Source organism: Mobula birostris, chromosome 4, assembly GCF_030028105.1.
Source record: "Mobula birostris isolate sMobBir1 chromosome 4, sMobBir1.hap1, whole genome shotgun sequence".
Taxonomy (NCBI): Eukaryota; Metazoa; Chordata; class Chondrichthyes; order Myliobatiformes; family Myliobatidae; genus Mobula; species Mobula birostris.
Genome location: NC_092373.1, coordinates 31,735,378 through 31,760,035, shown reverse-complemented (window position 1 = coordinate 31,760,035; position 24,658 = coordinate 31,735,378). Strand labels below are relative to the sequence as shown.

Here is a 24,658-nt window from a genome sequence, read left to right as displayed (position 1 = left end):
TGGGAGATCTCAAGTTGGTTCCCCACATGATGTAAGTTTAATGCCGAATCCCTTGAGGTCCAGAATAATGTCTAGGCTGTGAACAGCACTGGAATTATAACTTTCAAAAGGTAAAGTTGTTAGAAATTTTACAATATTTTTTTCAAAAATAATGAAGAGCACAATCAAAAGAGAAGGAATTAACAAGTTTGCGGTTCTGTTCATAATCTCAGCAACCTCCAGTCCTTTCTTTGTCATACTGATCCTCATGACATTCAATAACCTGACCACTGCTGAGAAAAGTGTATAATTCTTCACTAAAATAAATAACAAAGAACTAATTACTTTGAATGCCAATACAGCTTTCTGTTTGTGTAACAGTCTTGTATTCATTTGCTATCTTTGCACCTGTACGGTTTTGTCTGTGTTTAAAACTACTTAACCTATCATCGCTTACATTATTTTCAATGAAAACCAATTTCCAATTGTTCACTTTTGGTAACGTCTGATGACAGCCATACGCGATTGATGTCACAGACTTTTCTTTTTAAGGAGTAAGGGATGTCCTGGCACTTGCCCGAGAATGCTCAGTCACATAACTAGGATAGCTAACTGCTATCTGTATTGACTTTGCTTTACTTTCCACTTAACATTATGTTAATATTATTAAAATTCCCTTGCAATCTTTGACACTTCAGGCTGGAAATTACTGATCTAAATTATTAATACCATTCAATAACTTAAAATTGAACTAAGATCTCAATGAATCAATTACTTCTGTCTAAAAATAAACTCTAACCCTGTAATATTCTGTTCACAGTTCAGAGCTTTAAATAAATTTCTGAACACTCTCAGGTGTGTGTGTGTGTCCGCGTCCTTTGAAGGATAGAAAGTTATAGGGGGCTTCAGTGAGTGGAAGAATATAGATTTAAAGGGGAAGATCAAACCTGTTGTGAAGGATGGAATTGCTTAGAAATTTCTCGTTGGTCAGAAATGTCTCCCTTATATTGACAGTGCATTGAACTCTTTCTCTGCCTTTCAACAGACACCAGCAGAGCAAATCTGAAAGGCGCAGTACAAAGTGCTATTGCCTCTATTTTGTGAACTGCCAGTTAGGGAAGAGTTTCTGCACCGCAGAGCATAATGCTAATAAAGCAACCTTGAACAAAATCAAAGCCAAAAGTGATAAAATTAAAGGAATTATATCTAAATGTGCACAATATTCAAAATAATCAGGAAGAGTTAATGTCACTTGGAGCTAAAGAGATTTGATTCAAAATTCATCAGAGATTTCTACAGATGTACTGTGGAGAGCATTCTAACTGGTTGCATCACTGTCTGGTATTTAATATATATATATCTCTTGTAATTTACAGTTTTTTAAAAATATTATGTACTGTAATGAAGTGCTGCTGCCACAAAGCAACAAATTTCATGGGACGGGGCAAGGGGTGGTGCTGCTGTAGACACTTACTGCTGCCTCTGTGCCCAGATGTGGAAGGGTGGGTAGGATCAGTGGGCGATATTAAATCTGATATATTCTGATTCAATATATTTCGAATATCAAGAGTTGTAGAATGTATATTTTAAAGGATTTATGAGATATTATCGTAGAGCTTCTGCAGCAACTTCATAAATGTGAATGTGGATGGAGCTGGTGACAAGGTGAAAGCAGGGGTAGTGGTCAAACCTTCCACTGATTGGTGGGCATGGTGGGCAGTCTAAACCCAAAGACACTCTCCTTCTTGTACTGCATCTCTGTGGAAAGGCAGTTTCACGCCTAGTGTGGCAAGCTCCATGCCCAGAATACCTATTCTGGACTGGAAAGGATCAAGGACAGTGCAGACTTTAAATTAAAATCAATTGATCATATTTAACCTGGCTCAGCAGGTAGATTTCCAAATCCTAAGTGTAGGAAAATCTGAGGAAATGTTAATCATTGGATGCCCCGAAGTACTCTGAGACCTGTATTTGGCTGAGTGGACTTCAGCAAATGTTTGTGAATCCCAAGCTTTGCCAATACAGGTTAGTAAAAATCTGATAGTCTACTGCTCTAAATGAAAGATTAGGGTAAATACATTTTGATGACATGTCCTGAGGAATTTTGCTATTTTGTTTTAGTCAAAGTCATCTATGTGTAGCTTTAACTCATTTTGTATTTATACTTATGGAAGTGATAAGATCTGTAAATATGAAGCACCCAGAAACACGAACCAGCCTTGTGCCTAATTTCTTTACTTGCTTCCACAAAGCATGTTACAACATTACTTGGTTCTTTCCAAGAATCCCTATGGTCTTTTAATTCTTGCAATTCTTCTTAACATGCTTCACCAATATGTAAAACAGATGTATATTTCTGGGACAACTTGGCCAGAAATGAAACCTATGAAAAATGATATGAAGCTTGCAGCCCAACACCATTACCATTACAGTCTTCTAGACGACAGATTTTGGAAAAACTCAAATGATATTGGGCTTTGCTGATCATAAAATGATCTAAAAAGATTCAATGTATCCACTGATCTGTGAACAACTGCAGTACAATCAGTTTTTGTATGGCAGCAATATGTGGCCTTGGAGTCCTACACCGATAACGCATGGAAAAGACCCTGAGTTGACACTAACAACTGACTACCCTTTTAAATAGTCTTATATTAATCCAACGGTTATACAAATCATGGAATCATAGAGTCACATAAATGGGCCCATTACCTATCATGTCCATGTGAACCTTTACGCACCTACAATACAAACTTTCTTGCTATCAACAGTACACTAACGTTGGTAGCCCTACCACCTACTTCACTGAGTATGTAAACTTTTTAATCATTCCTTGCTTGGTATTTTTGTTAATATGTAGTATTTGTAACTTAATAAAATTAATGGTTGAAATTACATTATTCACCATTTACGTTGTGCCACTTAAGAATTGTAAGTTTGCGTACTCTTGGGTAGATTTAGAATCATAATATGGATGTACTTAGTTCTCATTGGAAACTGTTTTCAAAAACGAAAAACTAAAAAGCTAAGTTAACCTTCTTAATGACATTTAAGCACACATTACATACGAGTGACTATGGATTTGATTCTCTTACATGTTGCATCGTGGAAGCCAATAAATTAAAATAACAAAGATTTTGTTGTTACAATGGTGCCAAAATTATTCTTTTGATTTTGGTTTTCTTAATGAGTTACAGGTGTAGATGATTAAAAAGGGAGTATCCTTTTCAGTGCCTGTTCTCAGTTCTGTAACTCAATAGCCAGACAGCACGTCACATCTGCAAAACAGAGGCCAGGCCACAGATTTATTAAAATTGCTGTTTGACTGCTGCAAGCTAATTGTGTGTTGAGTGACTAAGGACTGAAGTAATCCCCACAGGAAAAGGCCAAATCTTTTTGCTGGATGAACTTTGTAGCAAAGCCAAGGTGACCTACAGAGAATGCATAGGGTCCAAATTTTGTTCAAATATAGGTATTATTTTCTCTCCAAAGGATTGCAGGCTACATTTACCCAATTTTCCTTCTTGTCCCCTCATCTTTGTGAGCACCAGAATACACATTTCCTTTATTCAGAACAATGCAGGACTGTTTTGCTTTTTGGATATTGCTTGCAAGTAAGTCCAGCCCAATTTTTGGCAGATGCGCAGTTTCAGTTCAAACTCTGCACTATTCCAAATAAACTTGACTGAACCTTGCTGGCAAATGCTGGCTGTTCTGCAGTGAACTGCGCGCATTTATTGCAAGAATGGGACTTCAGTGCTTCTGAGGAAGTCATCAGCTTGTGGATCTGTTCCACTTGGTGAATTGGTCAGTATGCTCTGCTGCTTGGCACTGCTTGGAAGTCCAAAGACAGAGCACAAACTAGGGAAAGTTCCCCAGTACTTACAATGGCAGTTCTGCTCACTGACCCAGAATCCACAAGACCTTTTAACTTTATAGCTGTGAGGGATGGTAATTTTCTTTGCTTTTCATTACCTGCTTGCAGTACCCTTATTCTTTTCAAAAGTGGATTTATTTTGATTTTTATGAAAACTCCTATTAAACTCTTGTTTATTTTGTTTTTATATCGATTTTGTATATTTGAAAATATCAGAAGCAGTACAAAACATTGGTAAGTTTGACTGATGCTAGACATTGCTGTTGGTGAAAAGGATTTCTCAGCAGTTTTATGGGTGGGTTTATTCTATCCCACCAATATAACCCAATTACTAACGTGGTGGCGTTTGTTACCAGCTCATTGCTCATTGGGTGAAGGGGCCGTCTTGACCAGAAAATTATAGTCTAAACTGGGTAAGTAAGGACAGTAGGAAATCCAGATGGCAAACATTACTCAGGCCAATGCATCTACTGCACCTTGAGATTCACAATGCTTTTATTTTCCAAAATTAATTACATTCACAGATCTCAGTCTCCTAAGGCATCAGAAACCCTTCAAAAGTCCTTAGAATCATAGGATTGTTAAAGACAGCATGAAGCCCACTATGTGTACTTTGGCTTCCAGTACAGTAATACCATCAAGTCCCAATCTCCAGCTTTCAAGTACCTATCCAATTCTGCTCTGCAGGTACTGACTAATATTGTTTCCACCACTCATAGATGCAATGAATTCCACATCCCAACTACTCTCCAAGTGAAAAAGGATCTCCTTACATTCACATTCTGTCTTTTTGTCCTGGTTTTTGGATATGGGAACAGTCCTGTTCATCCAGCATACCTAAAGGAGTCATTATCTTATACACATCTAACAAATCTCCTCTCAACCTTCTTTGGTTGAAGCATAATAATTAATTCATTTTGTCACTTTGGTATTTTAACTGACTTGAAGTGATGGCAAAATTTATACAAAAAAATCAATAAAACTTTTACTTCTTTATCAAGAAGAAGACATGCATGGCGCGTCACTCACCTCTCCTCTATGTGCCCTGGGGAACATTCAGTGTGGTTACTGTTTCCAATGAAATTCCGAATTTCAGTAAAGTAGGCATCTTCCTTGTCATCCAGAATGGCACTGCTACTGTCTATTTCTGAATGAGGTGAAGATGTTGCAGTTCCTGGAAAAAATAATTGGTAACATACAGTGTTATGACTAAAGGCTGGGGAACTGGACAAAAGAAATGTGAAAAACGTGCATTCGGTTACTTCTTGGGGATCCATGCCCATTCCATGCCCATGGATCCATGCCCATTCATAATTGACTTTTTGAGGTGGTTGGAGCAGAAACAGTTTGATTTCTTGGCAAATTATTCTTCTTATTTATTGATTTTTCAGGGATGTAGGCATTCCTGGCAAAACTAACGTTTATTGCCCAATCCTTCTTGCCTATGAGAGAGGTGGCGATCTACCATCTTAAAACAATGCAGTTATTCAATGTTGATGCACTCCCATAGTGTTGCTTGGAAGAGTATTCCATGATTGGAACCTAGCTTTGATGAACGACTGGCCAAATGATGTGTGATTGGATGGTGTTGTTCGCATGCATTTGCTGTCTTTGCTCGTTGACGTCAGACATTTGGGAGATGATGTCGAAGTAGCCTGGGCGAGTCCCTAAAATATATTTGTACATACTGTAATCACAATGTGCCAGTGATGCAAGGAACGAACATCCAGTATGATTGTGGGACTGCCTATCAAGTGAGGGAGTTTCTGAATTTCTCACAAAAAGAAACGGTTGGTAGATTTACCATCTCAATGAAATTATCAAATCAAATATTTGATGCTGTTAAAATCTGGAAATTAATTTTGGCAAGTTATGTCTATCCTTTACAACATTACTAAAACAAGGAGATAAAGGCAAAATGAGGTCATCACTTCAGGTCAAGGGTTCTTTCATTTTTGATGGAGAAATGTCTTGATGGTTATGAGCTTTTAGTGCTCTGGATCCTCGGTGGCCTCATATGTGGATGGAAAGAGTTTTGGACACTATGGCGATAATGAAACATGGTGATTGTGCAGGGAAGTGTGTTTTAGGGATGGGATCAGAGAATGAGCTACAGTGGGGTAGTCACCTCAAAGCGGCTACAGACAGGTAGCTGGGTGACTGTCAGGAAAGGAAAGGGGTGTAGGCAGTCAGTGCAGAGCACCCCTGTAGCCATTCCCCTCAATAATAAGTATACCACTTTAGGTACTCTTGGGAGGGAACAACCTAGCAGGAGAAGAGCAAAGACCAGGTCTTCGGGGCTGAATTTGCCTCTGTGGATCAGGAGGGGAGAGGAGGAGTGCAGTTGAAATATGGGATTCCAAAGTTAGAGGATTTTGAATGAAACTTTTGTTGTTATGTTCCTAAAACAAGACATGCTTTCAGATTTTGTTGGCATGTGTGAAACATAATAGACATATGAAACCCACATTAGAATGAAGCCTGACCTTATAATATATAACCATATAACAATTACAGCACAGAAACAGGCCATCTCGACCCTTCTAGTCTGTGCCGAACTCTTACTCTCACCTAGCCCCACTGACCTGCACTCAGCCCATAACCCTCCATTCCTTTCCTGTCCATATATCTATCCAATTTAACTTTAAATGACAACATCGAACCTGCCTCAACCACTTCTGCTGGAAGCTCGTTCCACACAGCTACTACTCTGTAAGTAAAGTTCCTCCTCATGTTACCCCTAAACTTTTGCCTTTTAACTCTCAACTCATGTCCTCTTGTTTGAATGTCCCCCATTCTCAATGGAAAAAGCCTATCCATGTCAACTCTATCAATCCCCCTCATAATTTTAAACACCTCTATCAAGTCCCCCCTCAACCTTCTACGCTCCAAAGAATAAAGACCCAACTTGTTCAACCTTTCTCTGTAACTTAGGAGATGAAACCCAGACAACATTTTAGTAAACCTCCTCTGTACTCTCTCAATCTTATTGACATCTTTCCTAAAATTCGGTGACCAGAACTGTACACAATACTTGAAATTTGGCCTTACCAATGCCTTTTACAATTTCAACATTACATCCCAACTCCTATACTCAATGCTCTGATTAATTAGGCCAGCATACCAAAAGCTTTCTTCACCACCCTATCCACATGAGATTCCACCCTCAGAGAACTATGCACCATTATTCCTAGATCCCTCTGTTCTACAGCATTCTTCAGTGCCCTACCATTTACCATGTATGTCCTGTTTTGATTAGTCCTACCAAAATGTAGCACCTCACATTTTTCAGCATTAAACTCCATCTGCCATCTTGCAGCCCACTCTTCTAACTGGCCTAAATCTCTCTGCAAGCTTTAAAAACCTACTTCATTATCCACAACACCACCTATCTTAGTGTCATCTGCATACTTACTAATCCAATTTACCACCCCATCATCCAGATCAGTAATATATATGACAAACATTGGACCCAGTACAGATCCCTGCAGCACACCGCTACACACCGTCCTCCAATCTGACACACAGTTATCCACCACTCCTCTCTGGCGTCTCCCATCCAGCCACTGTTGAATCCATTTTACTACTTCGATATTAATGCCTAATGATTGAACCTTCCTAACTAATCTTCTGTGTGGAAAAGTATGATCCAATGTGTTGCTTTTAACAAGAAAAAACTTCAAAAAAGGAATAAAGCATTTTTATGTGTCATGTGCTCATAAAAACGAGGCAAAATACCAATGATGCTGAAATATAAGAGTTTTGAAGTCAGAAAGAGAGGACTGATTCTTAACCATAATCACTCAAAATAAGACTCTCCATTATTTTTGGAAAGAGGCATAAATTTATATATTGTAAGTGAAGTAACATCTTGGGTGACATAATGTGCTTGGATGACAATAACACCTATACCCTCAGGACATTGATTCTACTAATTGCTAATTACAAATTAAAACATAGACTCCAAAGTTCTGTTAAAACAGGAACACAGTTCTGTGCTTACAAGCAGCGTACTGTACAGTGGTTCAATCAGGTATGCTATTAAATCTCAGCAAATTAAAATTATAGCTAAAAATTAAGCTGAAGAAAATACATTAGAACAAAAAAAATTGCGATAACTTGAAGCCTCTAATTACACTTTTGGATGAGACAGTTCTTGTCTGTTCCAAGAATAGAATATGCCTCAAATCTTTGATATGGTAACAACAAGTCCTCTAGGACTTCATCAGCATTAACCACAGCCTTGTCAGAGTCCAATTTACTGTTCATTTCCCTGGTAGTTGGACTTTCATCATAAGTATTGCTTCACTGACAAGTATTTCCCTTGTTTATCATTATTAAGAGCCAGAAAGGACAGGAAAAAAAATTGCAACTAAAAACACTAGCTGATAGTTTACTTGTACAACACCTAGTTAACTAAACCAGATTGTCTGAGGTCCAGCTATTCCTCTTGTGAAATACATTGCTTTCAGAAAATGTGGTCAGTAAAGACATTCCGCCAAAATAAACTGCAAAGGTCTTCTTTATTCTTGGTTCAACAGGCCTTGTTCACACACACACACACAAGGAACACTCCTCTTGCTGTATCTTGAAAACAAAAGCTGCGTTTTGATCTGCCATTTACTGGTGTGTGATGATGTGGCCATAATTGTTATGTGCCAAGTCTTTGATATTTTTCAGTAAAACGCCAAGCCAACTTGACAGTCACATTGCGCTACGCTGACTTGCTCTGCTGAGTCCACAAATCAAGGATTTAGAAATATTGAGAGGAAAGGATCTGGAGTTTGAACAAAGGGTAGCAAGACCTGTAGAATAGACCATTTGGCCTCCCTGTCTCATTCTGTGGCAGTACGATGATCACCACCATAACTACTCACTGCATTTAGTGGCTGATGTTGCCACTTAATATAGGCAGGAAGCACCTCAATGTATCCTAATCCAGAGTGATACTGAATGGATCTTAACTCGAAATAAATCCTTTATGTGCCAGGCAATGACACTTTAGGAACCCTTGGAGGTCTAAGGTGCAGTCATTGGCAAGTGCATGGGGTGAGGAGTGACTCTCTGTAAAAAATGTCGTTAGTCCTACATTCCTGGTAACTCTCATTCCCTTCCACAAAACCTTTCTGGAGCTTCCAATGCACAGATGAGTGGGCCATCTGATCTGCAAAGGGCCACAGGTTCTGTAAGTCCACATTATCAGCTCGGCCACGCTCAACTGTGAATATTTTAATGCACACTGAGCCACCTTCCATTAATGTACGCATCTCCAATTGCTGGTCCACTTGTTGACCACCCGCAGACCTCAACTTCCAAATGTAAGATTCTTTTCCCAATGTTTAATTGCCTGACACAGGACCTCACTCAAGAACTCCTTTAGTCATAAATCCTTATTTGGACCTTCTCTAATACTGTTCTATATCAGAACATTTTCCCAATTTTCAAAACACCTTTTCAAATTTCTCAAAGCAAAGGATTAAAAGATTGCACCTCAGTGATTTTCATTGCAACATATTCCACATGATGGAATCATTATGACACCTGAGAAAGTTATTTTGTCATCTCATAGGCAAGCAACCTAACCAGTCGCAACACTCAACAATTTCCCCATAACCTTATAAATTATGCTCTATCAAGTGCTCAAGCAATTCCCTTTTGAAAGCACTGATTGACTTTTTCCCATATACAGTGAGTTTCAGGTTGAATGTTCAAAATTTTGAAATGGTCATTTCCAGTCCATGGATATTCCACCAAATAGAGCAGATTTCCTACAGCTAACTCACCTAAATCCAGTCACGATGACATACATCTCCATCAAATTCCTTTGAAACCTTCTTTGCTCCAAGAAGAGCAACCTTATTTCTTCCAATCTAACTCTGTAGCTGCAATCACTTCCACTACGTATCCAAATAAGTGCTTCTATTGTTATTGAAAGCAATTGTTTTCCCTTTTTTGGAATGTCCAATAGCAACATACCACTTCTTCATTAAAAAGGACAGGGATGTTCTGGCAATCAGTTTCCATGTTCCAGCTTGAGCTACTCAACCTGGAAGTAAAGGGTAATTTGTGCCTTTCTTTTCCATTTCCTGGCTTGTGTGGAGAATGATCAGCTTCATATTGGGATTTCTTGATTAATGTGGAAGCAGGAGTTTAATCTATAAAGCTATCTTAAGACAGAGCAGGAATGTTACTGTCTAAAAGTTCAAAGTCATATCTTAACCCCAGCTGGGCTGCTTACCTGACATGTTTCCATTCTCATGCTTCTTCAGATGTCTGTCCAGATTGGTTTGCTGACCAAAGCACCTGTCACAGAGGTGGCACTTGAATGGTTTTTCCTTGTTGTGAATGTTGCGTACATGCCGTTGCAAATTGGAGGAGATACTGAATGAGCGGTCACAGTATTTACACCTTTTGGGGGGAAACATAGATATCAAAGATTATACTTTTCCTGCTTTTAAACCCTTAGTGCATTTTCTATCTTGACTTTTAAAGAAGTATATTGTGTTCTCTTTTTGCACTTATTTAATTTATATATATATGTCTTATTGTAATTAACAGTATAATTTATGTATTGCATTGTACTACTGCCGCAAAACATATTTCACAACGTAGAGTACATCTGTAATATTAAACCTGATTCTGATTCTGAAATATCAGAGGTGACTCACTGGTATTATTTTTGAGAAGTTAAATGTGCTTAAAGTATGTTAAAGGAAATCGTTTTAATTATTGGATTAATGATCTGACCCATATACTGTATAACAAAAGAATTTCCAACGAAACAAGTGTATTTTTATCCTTCACTCAAATGCACCTGGTCTTTCTTAAACTTTTGATAATTACGTCTCTAATGATTTGAACACAAATTGTGGGAAAGCTGTTTATTTATTTTCCAACATTCCTTCCACTTCTGGGAGGGGTGCCTTGCTGAGCACATGAGTAGTTCCCAACTATGACATGCTGTACCTACATGAAGAATCAACATGATTTTGTTACTACCTCTGGGTGATTTTTTCATTCTGGGCGGCCTGCAAATAATGAACACTGAACTGAATGGAATTGAAATACGGCTTTTGATCTTGGTTTTATATTCTGTGTTTTCATTCATTTTTCTGTTGAAGTTTGCATTTTTTTTTGTCCATGGGGAGGAGTGGGGTTTGATGTTGATGTAATTTTTTGAATGGGTTGGTTCTTATTTGTTTTGTGACTGCTTGTTGGAAGGACAAATTTCAGGGTTACATACTCTATACATACTTTGATAATAAATGTACTTTAAATCTTTTGAATCCCTCCCTTTTTCACTGTAATCCAAGAGAAGGAACAAGATGATGAAATAGTCAAGTCAAGGTTATTGTTATTTAACTATATGTATATATATATATATATATATATATATATGTGTGTGTGTGTGTGTGTGTGTGTGTATATGTATATATATAAAACATATAGAAATGAGACAATGTTTCTCTGAACCAGGGTGAAGAACACAGTAGTACACAAAACACACGACAACTTATGAAGGTAAGAATAAAATCTACAGATGAATCACACATAAATAACAAACTAATGTGCATTAATATTAAATATTGTAAGGTACAGATGAGATATTGTAAGGCACAGTGATACTTTGAATACAATGTGGCAGAGAATTCAGAAGCCTAATGGCCCGGGGGAAGAAGCTGTTTCTTATCCTAATGATTTTTGTTTTTATACATCGTAGTTTCCTGCCTGATGGTAGAAAATCAAAGAGGATGCTGGATAGATAGGTGGGATCCTTAATAATACTAGGGACCCTGCATAGGCAGCACTCCTGATAAGTGTCCTCTATGGATGGCAGGGAGACCCCTGTGATCCTCTCAGCTGTTCTCACAGTTCTTTGTAAGGACTTCTGGTCCGATGCTAGACTGCTTCCATACACGATGGAAATGCAACTTGTCAGGACTTTCTCAATGGTGCTCCTGTAAGACGCAGTTAAGATGGGAGAGTCTTGCTTGCCTCAATCTTCTTAGGAAGTAGAAGCGCTGCTGTGACTTCTTGTTCAGGTCGGTGATATTAAGGGACCAGGTGTGGTCACCTGTGATGTGAACTCCCAGTAATGTGGTCCACTTAACTCTCTCTACGGAGGAGCCATCAATTCACAGAGGGGGATGGTTCACCTGCACCTTCCTGAAATCCACAAGCCTTCTCCACATTCAGGCTTAGGTTGCTCTTCTCCACCAGTCACTCCACTTCCTCTCTATACTCTTTCTTGTCGTCGTTCTTGATAAGGCCAACCACTGTTGTGTCATCCACAAACTTGACACAATAGCTGATTTGTGTTGGGTTTTGCCAGTGGTTTCAAACAGAACCATCATGGAACAGCCCTCAGTGTCATACTTCCACCTAAGTGCTGAGAAATGCAGATGTCAGAAATCACCAAATAATTCAGAGGGCAAATCTGTTAGTTTGATCACTACTGCACTCCACATGGAACCCAGTCCTGGTGAGGGGATCCTCGATCCCACTTATTTCAACAGAGATTGTAATCATGTGGAATAAGAAGCAAAGGGAATATAACTTTAAAATATTTAAAGAAAAATAATTTATGTAATCATTTATGTGTTTAGTTACTTCAATTTTAATAGTTCTTAATTCCTTCTGAATGGCAGAGTTGCTTAGTGCTGGACCTGAAATCACAGACCTTGAGCAATGGACCCAGTCAGGTCATAACTCAAAACAAAAGGGGCTTTGTAAGATTATCTTAGACGAAGTAGAGTTTAAGTGGATCATAAACACTGGTATTGACCAGATGGACCAAATGGCCGTATATTGTGCTGAGTATTCTATGGCACTTTGTGATTAAAGCCTCTGAACAAGACACTGAGTCCTACAGCTGTACCCTATCCTGACATGTAACTTGCTCCATTTTCTGCAGCATGGAAGTTATGCAGATTGGGACAATTGGCCCACATCTACATATTCCTTCTCTTTTACACGTTTGCATACGTAGGCCGTCTATGGTTCAGTGCCTTTGGCAACGAGACACACGTATTAAGTTCTTTGCTTGCTCTATCCCATGTGTTGCAGCTTCTAAAGAATGACAAACTTGGCCAAGATTTTTCATGCAAAATTATGTCCAGTGATTACATCTTTTCTTCTTCCACGATTAGCCTACTCAATTGCCAGTCCCAAAGGAAGCTCTGTTATCTTCCAAGAAAGATTACAATAAACAAAGCAAATGTTTAATACTGTGCCAATGTGAGCAGTTTAGTCTATCAAGCTGGTAGGACAGGCATCAGCTTTCATACCCTGTAGTCATTTAAAATCCCTTGGGCCTTGGTTGTATTTCTCCATACACGGTTTTACAGACATAAAATAATTATTCTGACTGCTGTTTATGGCAAATGATGATAGTCTTCATCACCCTTATTTTTTTATCATGCTTCCCTTCAATGACTTCAGAAAACATACATCTGTCACATAATGATGTTTGGCAATTTTTCAATGTGAAAATTATTTAATATGATACTAATTGTTTCAGTCTCTTAAAGCAGTAGAAACCATACAATCTGCATTATGCTTACAGTGACATATAAATCATGGATGCTACAGTCTAGCCACACACACTCAGGAACAGCAGGGGCTTGGGGAAATGCCATGTAGAATGTCCCAGATTATCTTGCCCTGTCTTTATCACTGACAATCTTTTGTTTGCTGATTGCACAGCCTATAATTTGGATTGCACCCTATTTTAGCGTCTTTCTACTGTTACAAAAATCTCTACAGTCATTACCCTTGGGCTGTCCTTGGCTGGACTTCTCATAAGCAATCTTCACTATTACATTACATGTACAGATATGGGTACCGCCAAACCCTGCTGTACTTTCGAAGACTGGGTGAGGATATGGAAGTTTGAAGCAGAAAACGATTAGAGATCTATGTGTTCTGCACTGGTTAAATATTTCATACACTGAGAAATAAGTGGCAGATTTTCAGCTATAAACCAACATTGCAGATTTTACAGATGATTTCCATCGAAATCAGAGGAATTGAAAACCAGGCTGTTTCTGCTTTATTTGTTGATGTACAAATGGTAGTGTGATGCCGGGGGTCATGTTGAAACCATACCTCAATTTGTTTGTTGCATTTACACTTGTGTTCTTGGTTATGCTGCTCACTGAAACGTACAGTATTAAACTTCTTTTGGGAAGATAAGTGGGTTAACAGATAACACCTGGTCTATGTAGTCTGCTGGTCTGGTTTTGCTCAGCTGAAGGGATCAGACAGAGATATCTGGGAATATTTTTGCCTCCTTGTTCAGAGTCGCTCTGGATTTTTATGCCTTTTGAGGTATTAAATAGTAGTTTTGAAGTGGCAGGTGGAGAACGCTGACAGTGTTAAGAAGTGTCTGTTCTTGGAGTAACATGCCCTAGCTACAGAGACTGATCTTTTGCTGTCCATCGACTTCAAATGTATCTAAAACACTGCACATCTTTGAAGATTACATTCAATATGTATTGTAACTATATGGTATTATACTTGGTTTTGGACTAAGAACTGGGAAGTGTGCTTAGACTAAATATGCACTTTTTGACCAAGATAGATCTGATGAGCTGAACATGCTCATTTCATGGCATAAGAAGCTTTGCTTCTTTTTATATAATCTAGGCGTTTCTAAGGACATGAGGGAAAAAAAATTACTGAACAAAATGCAGTTAAATTAGTTGAGATTATTCTCTGGATTGCAAACTACAATTTATTGCATTTATGAAAAGAACGGAGCTGTGTTCTGTGACACACTTATCAATAAGCTGAGTCACCGGCTTTATGTGAAAAAATTGGGCTGTTCGCATTTCAACACTTGGTGCTCCATTTATTGGAATGAGAGATTGTTTTCTGAGAGCCACAGGTTTGCTTTAAGCACCTTTGAGAGTATTTGGGTTCTGGTCCAATTAGTGGTGATCATTGCAGAGAGCTTCAAAGAGGTGAAAACCATCCACACAACCTGTCAGAAAGTGCAAAACCAAATGGTCCTGACCACCAGATATGATTTAGGGAAGCATTCCGAAATTCCATTTGGGGCATGAGGACCCAATAAGAAAGAGAGTTGTGGTCTACAAGTAAAGGCATAAGGTAACCTTCAGCACAGTGTGTACGTTTTATAACATTTTTGCATACAAAATTACGTTACAACATGGGATTTCATACTGCCTTTTAAAATGTGTATTTATGATGGGATTAATAATTGAGAAGCTCTATTTTTTTATTAAATATACCAAGGTATAAAATCTCCTTGAAAGCTTAACGTGTAAACAATCCACCTACTTCTGAGTATGTTCTGTAAAATAGACTATAAAAATCAGATGTATTTACATAGACTTTACTTTTCAGGGGATGAGTTCCTTTCAAGTGGAACATTTTGCCAGAGCAGCAACTTCAACACAGGTATGATTTATGGGCAGGGTATTTCCCATTAATACGGCTTTCTCTAACCTGTAAGGTTGCTCTCCAGTGTGTGTCCGAAGGTGCCGGGTCAGGTTTGCAGATCTTGGAAAAATCTTGCCGCAGTATCTATTGAGAGAAGAGAAACAAGGTCAGATGGATTGCTACAAGGAGCAGTCATGGAACTCATACTGAAATGCTTCGTTTTGGTGCACAGGGAATAGGAAAAGATTTTTTTAATGGCATTTGTTATAAATAATGATTCGAATGGTTAATTTCATCTTGAAAGGAAACCTCTTTTTCTAATTAAAGCAATCTGAACATTACACAGGAAACAGAAAAGAGCCTTTCCTGGCAGCTATGTAGTTTGGCTGTCATCTTCTGAAATCAGGAGCAAAAGGGATTTTTTTTTTAGCAGTGCCAAGGCTCCCTGTTTATTAGGAGCACATAGTGGTCACCTTCAATTGTTAAAGTTTTCTGCTGAAATATCTCTTTATCTCAGGCTGCTTAGTTTGAACTCTCTGGCCTTCTTGGCCACCTTCCATCCGTATCATCTCTGGATTAAATGGTGATCTTCTCCAGATCTCTAATTGTTCCCTTGTATATTTAAGAATGGTCTGGGTGTTCCTCTGTTTGATTTTCCCTTCCTCTCTTTGGAGAGACATTGGGTTCAGCTCAGCACTTTGTCTTGACTGCAAAGCAGAGAGTGGTAACTTGCTGTATACACAACTCATTTTATCACTGTGACAGAGCTGTCAGTTCTCTGATGCCTTTGTGTTCCCCTTGTGAATCACATATGGAGAATATTTGTGTTCCAAAATGATATAATCAACTATAGACACAACAAACCCAAAATTACTTTTGATTTTTATCCAAGTACACAGTACGCAAATGATAAAATTAGCCATGAACAAATAAGCCAGACCAAATAGTTTCCCAACATTCACTGGCTATAGTACCAGACAAGCAGAGTGAATACTGGCCAGGTTGGAAAATCTCCAATTGTAAACTATTGGTCAGACTTGAGAGCCTCTATCCAGTGCTGGACTTTCTTGATCAGAGTATTTTCATTAAGCACAGAACCAGTCAGACTGAGATCTCCACTGAGTACAGCACTACCCAGAATGGAGTATCTCCAATGATACAGTGTTACTCAGAATGGATTACACTGACAACAAAGATATTGCTTCCTGAACTACCTGGATTTTGGGCTGCTGGTCATGAAAATCACCATGAAAATTCCCCATCATGCACTATTTTTTTGAAATCACCTCTATTTATTATTTCAATTCATAATTCATCAGTATAACTGATGCCAAGATTAAGGAAGGCATTTTGGTTGGTCGACAAATCCAATAAGTCATCGATTACAAGCAATTTGAATAATTTTTAGTAGGACTGCAGAAAATTGCATGGAAGGCATTCAAAGATATTGTTGAAAATTTTCTTGGCAACGACAGAGCATCAAACTACATACAAATGGTTCGCAACATGCTTCAAGCATACAAAACCATGAAATGCAACATGTTACTAAAGATTCATTTTCCATTTAGAATTCTTCTCTGAACACCTTGGCACTGTCAGTAATGGTGCATGGTGAAAGGTTTCACCAGGACATTATGGTCAAGGAGAAACAGTAACAGGGCAATTGGAATCCATTAATACTGGCAGATTATTGTTGGACACTTAAGCGAGAAGCGTCAGGCACTGAGTACAAATGAAAATCATCAACAAACCATTTTTAACTTAGTTGAACTATTGCAAAGCGGCCGCGTTATTACGCAATTAAATGCATTATATTCAATAAAAGTTAATTTCTTGTTTCTCCAAGTTCCTAATGGATATAAGAATGAAATTATATTTGTGTTCGGCTTCAAATGGTCTATCATAAACAACGAAAAATGCTGAGGAAGTGACACTTTTGAAAAAATGTGCTGTCCAGTGTTCTCTTCAGTTTCAGTACTAGCGAGACTGGAGTGCCACCTAGAATAGATTATGTCCATGGTTCAGTACTACACGGAATCGGTTGTCTCCAATAGTTCAGTATCTGTCAGATTGAAGTATCTTTCCAGAGAGTTGTATGGTCAAATCGGATAATTTCATCAAGTATTGGAGTTTTTGATTTGGATTACATCCATTGAGTACAGTCTTGGCCATATTGAAACATCTCAATGCCAAGTTGGAGCATCTCTATTATGTATGTATTCCAAAGATTAGAATATCTCCATTGTGTTTAGGTCTTCAAGTATCTCCACTGAGTATAGCAACAGCCAGATTGACTACCCTAATTAGTGTTGGCCAGGTGGAATATCTCTGTAGCAGCTAGATTGAAGCTTCTCCAGTAGCAGTTTGATTGGTTTATCTCCAATTATTATTAGTCAGATCAAAGTATCTCCATTGGTACCTACTACACATTATGAAAGGTACCGATCATATTGGTGTGTCACTGCTATTACTGACATGGCTGGAGTAGGTGCAGTAGGTGCCACACTGGAATATCTCCAATGATACAGCATGCTTAAATGGAAAGACTTCAACGATTCCAATGTTCAGTAGAACACAGTAATGTAAGCAACTTATAACTTTGTATTTACATCCTGAAACTTACTGTAGTAATCTGATTAGAAGTGTCTGAAGACTGAAGATTTTATTAAAGTAAGTGAAATAGCTCATTGAGGTTGAGGCCAGCTTGAAGCTGGGGTCAGCGGATACTCCTCTCTGCTTCTAGCATCGATTTTATCATTATCACCATACTGCTAGGCTGTCCAACCAACCTCAAATCCGAAGAAGCTATAATCTTTTGCAACTAGACGCTGAAAAGACCACAGCAGTATTCCCACCATTAAACTGGGACCTTCCCCTAAGTTCCATCTCATTGCTTGGATCTCTGTTTAAGTTTACCCTGGCTGTCCACAGATTCAAGCCCCACTTGACTCTCAGATGAATTTTGATGTCCTTAATCAGTTCATCGCCATGGCTGCCTTCTTTGAATTCCAAAACAGTTTGCCTCTGAAATATTAACTCTCTCTCTTTTTTATCCTGCATAACCCAATCATACAGATTACAGTGATACAGGGTTTTGAACCAAAATGTTGCTTGTACTTTTATTCACGTACAATCTCATGAAAGGTCTTGGCCTGAGACATCAACTGTTTATTCCCTTCCAAAATACCTCCTGCATTGTTGAGTTCCTCCAGCATTTTATGTGTGTGTGTTGCCTTTAATCCCAGAGATGCTGCTTCAATGTTCAATTGTTCCAATAGTCCACTCCCTTTGACCCTTACATCTCTTCCCAACTCTAGTTCTCTGCAAAATCTTCTTCTTGAGAATACACCCCATTTTATTAACTATTAAACGTGGTGCAAATAATGATCAATGTAATCTGCTCCAAAGTTATTGCCCAAGTGAAAAATCATATACCCACTCAAACCAAAGAATTGCAATTTGTCTAATACATAAGCACACCATAGATTGCACAAGGAAACTATTCTATTTTAGTTCAAATCATGGATCATTATGGTGAAAGGATAGACTAATTAGCCAATAAGTTCAATAGCTGAACAATCCTACCAGTACCATTCATTCTGCAAGTCAAGATGAAGATAGGGTTGTATTAGATGATAAGTGTTAAAATGAGTAATACAGATTCCCGATTGATATCTGGAATCAAAATAACTCCCATTAAGCCATTAGAACAAGCTTATTTGCTAGATAGTAGCTACTGTAAACAGGCATACGGCAAATGGCTGCCATGCAGTGAAGCTGGTGGAATCAGGCTTGATCTGAGAGTAGAAGCATTCTCCTTAAATGGGGCACGAGAGAAGTCAGGAAGTTTTCCACAAAAAAAGTAACCGACTGTCAATCAAATCTAGCAGATAAGACTCAAGCTCCAGTTCATTGTTGAGTGATCCAATTTGGTTTCCTATAATTCAACATAATTTTAGCGAGAGTTTACTGAGGTCTGGCTTCGAATAGCTGAGAATCATTCTGAATCTCAATTGTATTATATTTTCCCTAGGTATGAGGAAAAATGGCTGCCATTCTCTTTATTTCATAATGGCAATTTGCAGAAGTAAATGCAGTGAAAATCTAGCATGATTCTCCATTTGAGGGAAATGTAATTACCTGCAGGTGTACCGCTCCTTGCCCTTTCGCAGCAGGCTTTCTGGAATGACGGACGGGGGTGCCCTAAAATCAAACATTGAGGGGACAGACCGGAGGAGGTCATTGGCTTCTGGCTTCAATGAACTGAAACCTTCCAGCTTCTCTGCCATGTTCTCAATTGCTGACATCTGACGTGCAGGGAAAGAAATGGAGGGGAGAGAGAAAAGAAATTACATTTCATCATGAGTTACACCTAAGTGGAATACACAAGTATTTGCTCTCACATCTTGGTTAATTATATTGAGGCTTGCAAAACAAAATACATACTGACACTTCTTCGAAATATTTAAACATAAAAAGTAACTTTATTGTTCGTAAGTAAACCTCAACAGCTTTGTCTATTCTTTCACTGCACGTGGGGAAGCTCTCTTCTTTGTTGGGGATTTATCAGTGATGTTTCTTTTAAATTCTGCTCCACTTTCTGTCAGGGAGTAGCTGATCTAGTTATTCTCCCCCCAATTAATTGTTTGCATTTAAAGTAAATACAGTTATTCTATAACCTGCCGACTGATCCAGCAGCCCACTCTCTTCTTTCACACTATATGTCTCGGCCCTAGCTACAAATTGCATTGTACAAGGCACCTCTGCCAATTTGCAAAATGTCTTTCATCAAACATTTGAAAATCTCTAAGGAAAGTCTAGATGCATTTACTTGTCACACAGCAAATATGAAAGCACTGGAAGGCACTGGGGTCTGCCTGTGCTCAAGCTTTATTCATAATCATTCATAGCTGCTAAAACATTCCCTGCACAATGCAACTGGACAGCACATTTGTCAATATGAATGATACTGACATCACAGATCAAAGGGCAGACATAGGTAATAATGATGCTGCTGTGTGCTACAAGGGAATTCTTCCCACCAGCAGCCAATCTTTTATCAATCTGTACAGATACATACACAGTATAAGCAAATATATATATTTGTGCTGTGTGTAATTTTAAATAAAATATTGCTTTCTAGGTTCTGTGCAAACCATGTTTTAACAAAAATACACTTCCACTAAAATCAAGATGACTGATTAGAGATTAAGAAATGAGATGAAGCCTTTAAGTTATGATACCTAGTTATGGGACAAAGGTGGAAAGGTCTTACACTTACTAGTTAAGTGAAAGGATAATGAATACACAGGAAGTTATTTTATTATTAATTCATCATCAGAAGCAGCTTCAGGAAAATGGTTTTGAAATAAATGATACAAAGAACCAGAACAGTTTTTTTTCACCTAAATAAGATAGGTTGTTACTATGCCTACCCATTTTAGCAGGGTAATATCCATCGACCGAGAAGGGGATTTAACTTTAATACAATTGCTTGGGTTCAGGAGAAGGTTGATGGGAGGCAGATATTTAGGCAGCAGGTATTACATCATGTGAGAAACTGGGATCTGTTCGATAAGCCTTGTTGGAAATGTCTGTGGAGTCTCTTAATTTAACCAATATTCTGCAGTTATTACTACTTTAAAAGTGCTTTAAATTTGATGCAGTATTTCTATCATCATTTGTTCCATAAATTAAAAATCAACCGATTGCTATTATAGTCAAAACCAATCAAAGTAATAGAAGAAATAATTTAGTAACTACTGCGAGGTCCAAATAGAATTAGAAAACACTGTTACACTTCAAAAAGATAAAGTATTTGGGCAAAATTACATTTAATATTTACCATCTGTGTGTGCCTGCAGTTCTCACTGCAGCTTTATGTGCCATAGTTACTATTTGGAAAATTAGTGATAATAATTTTAAAGGTGATCATAACAAATGTTCACCCCAAAATAATGTGACCATTTTTTAATTATCAGGTATTGCAGGAGGAAGGAATATTCTGGTCACTCAGTATGGCAAAACTTGTAAACACATTCTTTCTGCTTTGTGTATAGAATAAACATAATAACACTACCATTCAATCAATAGTCCATGAGTAGAAAGAATGTTTTACGCTTTAGCAGAGGGAAGATAAGCTCAAACAGTTCTGGAAAAGGATAAGGACTATTCTCGGTATCTGGGTGAAGCTGGACTGACCTAACTGAGATACTTCCAAGATCATTCATCACATTACAGGACCTTGGATTATTTCACTGACCAGCACAAAACTGGAAAATGAAGCATTCCCACCAGCCTTGTCTCATCTAGATCACTGCAGATGAAGAATAATCTAGGACCCTTTGTATTTGTAAATATAAAGTGATTGATTATATCAATCAATATGATATGATCAGGCTTTAATTGCTTATCAAATTCCTAAAATAAATGTATTTACATTAGAAGAAAATATTATCTTTCTAAAGTATTAATTTGATAAAAACAACTGGTACAAAAAAGCTTAATTTTCTTTTAAAGGGAACAAACTCTTAGCAGTTACAAAGCTATACAGATGTAAGACATACTTATTATCAGTAAATGGCAGTATTACTTAGCAGCTAAATAATTTGTGATTTACTTTCTCACAATCACTGATCTTATCTCCAGCCAGATGTCTGAATAAGGAAATAATGCCACTCCCTCCTAATCCCATTGAGGCTGTTAACCTTGTACTGATGCAATCCAGTATTTAACTCTATTCCCAGCACAAATCAAGTATGCAGACGACGCCATTATTGGACAAAAGCAAATATTTATAAACTTTTTTGTGAAAGCAAAGATATGATCAACAATAGACTAAGCAATTATCACAGACTCTGCTATTCACTGGCTCTAATCTATAGGTGACAGAAATAAATACAAGTGGGTTTTGAGAGGCCCTGATATCAGTTCAGTTACCAGATGGAGTGATTTAGAACTCAGTCTACTGTGTGAATTACTTAAATACTGCTTGTGATTATGGTAATGCAATCTGATCCTGAAGTAAAATGGCAAACATTTACACTTTTATTTAGAGGAGGGGAAGGAAGAGAAGGGAGTGTGGGAGATTTTAAATCATCCTGAGTTATGCACCAATTAATAAACCTTTCATTTTGATCCTTATGAATTATGGTTTGGAATTATAAGCAGAGGAACTTACCCAAATTCTTTGATCTGGCAAGCGGAACTAGGGAGTAGGACCAAAATACAAAAATAAATTACAATCCACAAATTGTGACTCTTTCAGCTGCCATAATTGTTTACAAATGACAAATGATATTGTTTGCATTGGCCTCTGATGAGATTTTCTTTCCCCAAGAGCATAAATACCAGTTATTAAGTGGTCCCAAATCAATTCTTTACAATGTGCCCTAGATTTTAGATTAGGAGTCCAAGTTTGTACCTTTCCTCCCAACATGAGCCGAGGTGCAATGTCAAATAAATAACGTTCAGGATAGCTAGATTCTGAAGCATCACCATTTCTGTTTAGTTTGGTGATCTGAGCCCCTTTGCTCTGATGGCTTAACTGGAATCCAGATATCAGTCAGGAATCTGTATACTCTTTTTTTAATATTTATCATCTAACATAACCCTATACTGTTGATGCTTGAAATATTAACTAACCTTATCAGACTTATCTATTGTATATTTTTGAAGTCACTGTTGCTAATATTTACTGAACTTACTGAGTAAGGCTCAGGTATCGTTCCAAACAGAAAATACAAACACAGTGGTGTAGCTAGCAGAGCTACTGTCTCACAACTGCAGTGACCCTGGCTTGATCCTGGCCTCTGGTGTTATTGGTGTTGACTTTGCACATTCTCCCTGTGACCCTGCAGGTTTTCTCCAGATGTGTCTGTTTCCTCCCACATCCCAAAGACTTGCTGGTTGCTAGGCTACATGACATCTGCACCAAGTAAGGTCTGGGAGAGGGAGAAACTGATGAAAATGTTGAGAGAATAAAATGAGGTTAGTATAATGTTAATGTAAGTATTTGCATGATGATTAGCAGGGTCTGTTTCCTTACTGTGTAACTTTAGTGCACTATGCTTCTATGAACATTGAAATTTTTCCACACAGTGGATTAAGAACAGAAAATATTGTGTTTAACATGCCCATCAGCATCTGTGAAAAGAGAAACAATTCAAGTTTCAGTACTGAGACCTTTCAATTGACAAATGTTCTCAGACCTGAAACTTTACCTAATCTGCATAGTACTTCCATCATTTTCCATTTTGTTTTTATTCCCGAGATCTAGTGACCGCATTTTTTTAAATTTTCATTGACGCTGTGGATCCCCTCCCATTATCAAACTTCTGGATTATCAATACTTAGAGCTCCTGAGAGTTATAGGTAACCAGGAAGGATCTTGAGAAGGGACTTAAGAAAGTTAGAATGGGAGATCAGAAGACCTGCTGAGTAGGATTCCCACAAACCTCAAGTGTTCTACTTTTCTGTGAAGAACAGAAGGATGACTAGAGTGAGTGATAAAGGGGTAATACGTTTGGAGGCAGGGGAGGTATGGGAGTCTTTAAAAAAATACTTTTCTTTGTTGTTTACCAAGGAGAGGGATTTTGACGAATGTGAAGTCAGCTTAGTACAGGCTAATATGATGGGGCTTGTCAACATGATGAAAGAGGATATGGTGAACTTTTGAAAAACATTTAGATAGATAAGTCCCCAGGACCATATGGGATATTTCCAGGTTACAACGGGAAGTGAGAGAAGAAAATATTGCATTTTGGGTGATGATCTTTGCATCCTCACTAGAAGTAGTAGCAGATGATTGGATGGCGGCAAATGTTCTTCCTTTGTTCAAGAAAGGTATAGGGAATTATAGACCAGTAGGTCATACATCAGTGGTGGGCAAAGTCATGGACAGGATTCTTAGGGATAGGATTTATGAGCATTTGGAGAAGCATAGTCATATTAGGAATAGTGAGCATGGCTTTGTGAAGCACAGGGTGTGCCCCGTGACCCTGACTGAATTTCTGGAGGAGGGGTCAAAACAAATTCATGAAAGTAGACCAGTGGATGTTACGTATGTGGATTTTGGTAAGTGTTTGACAAGGTTCCCCATGATAGGATTTTTCAGGAAGTCATGAAGCTTGGGGTCTGGAGAAGCTTGGTCACATGGATTTAGAATATGTTTGCCCACAGAAGTGGTGGGGGGGGAAGTAGATGGAGCATATTCTGCCTGGAGGTCAATGCTAGTGACTGGTGATGTTCCACAGGAAACTGTTCTGTGACCCCCAATCTTAGTGATTTTTATAAATGACTTGGAAGAGTGGGTTAGTAAATCTGCAGATGATATGTAGGTTGTTAGTGTTGTGGATAATGAAGAAAATTGTCATAGATTACTACAGGACAGAGATA

General features: G+C 38.2%; 1 protein-coding gene across 12 annotated transcripts in view; it reads right to left on the bottom strand.

Moving 5' to 3' along the window:
• Window positions 1-24,658, bottom strand: part of mecom (MDS1 and EVI1 complex locus) — an 810,949-nt gene that overhangs the window by 21,292 nt on the left and 764,999 nt on the right. For 8 of the 12 annotated variants that reach the window (XM_072255092.1, XM_072255094.1, XM_072255095.1 and 5 more), the window contains 5 exons: window positions 22,443-22,469; window positions 19,403-19,569; window positions 15,329-15,406; window positions 10,095-10,264; window positions 4,886-5,030 (listed from right to left, as the gene is read on the bottom strand). In XM_072255092.1, the coding sequence (XP_072111193.1) occupies window positions 4,886-5,030; window positions 10,095-10,264; window positions 15,329-15,406; window positions 19,403-19,569; window positions 22,443-22,469 (587 nt within the window). The remainder of the gene's footprint in view (window positions 1-4,885; window positions 5,031-10,094; window positions 10,265-15,328; window positions 15,407-19,402; window positions 19,570-22,442; window positions 22,470-24,658) is intronic. The other 4 variants (XM_072255099.1, XM_072255100.1, XM_072255102.1 and 1 more) reach the window with 1 other exon arrangement.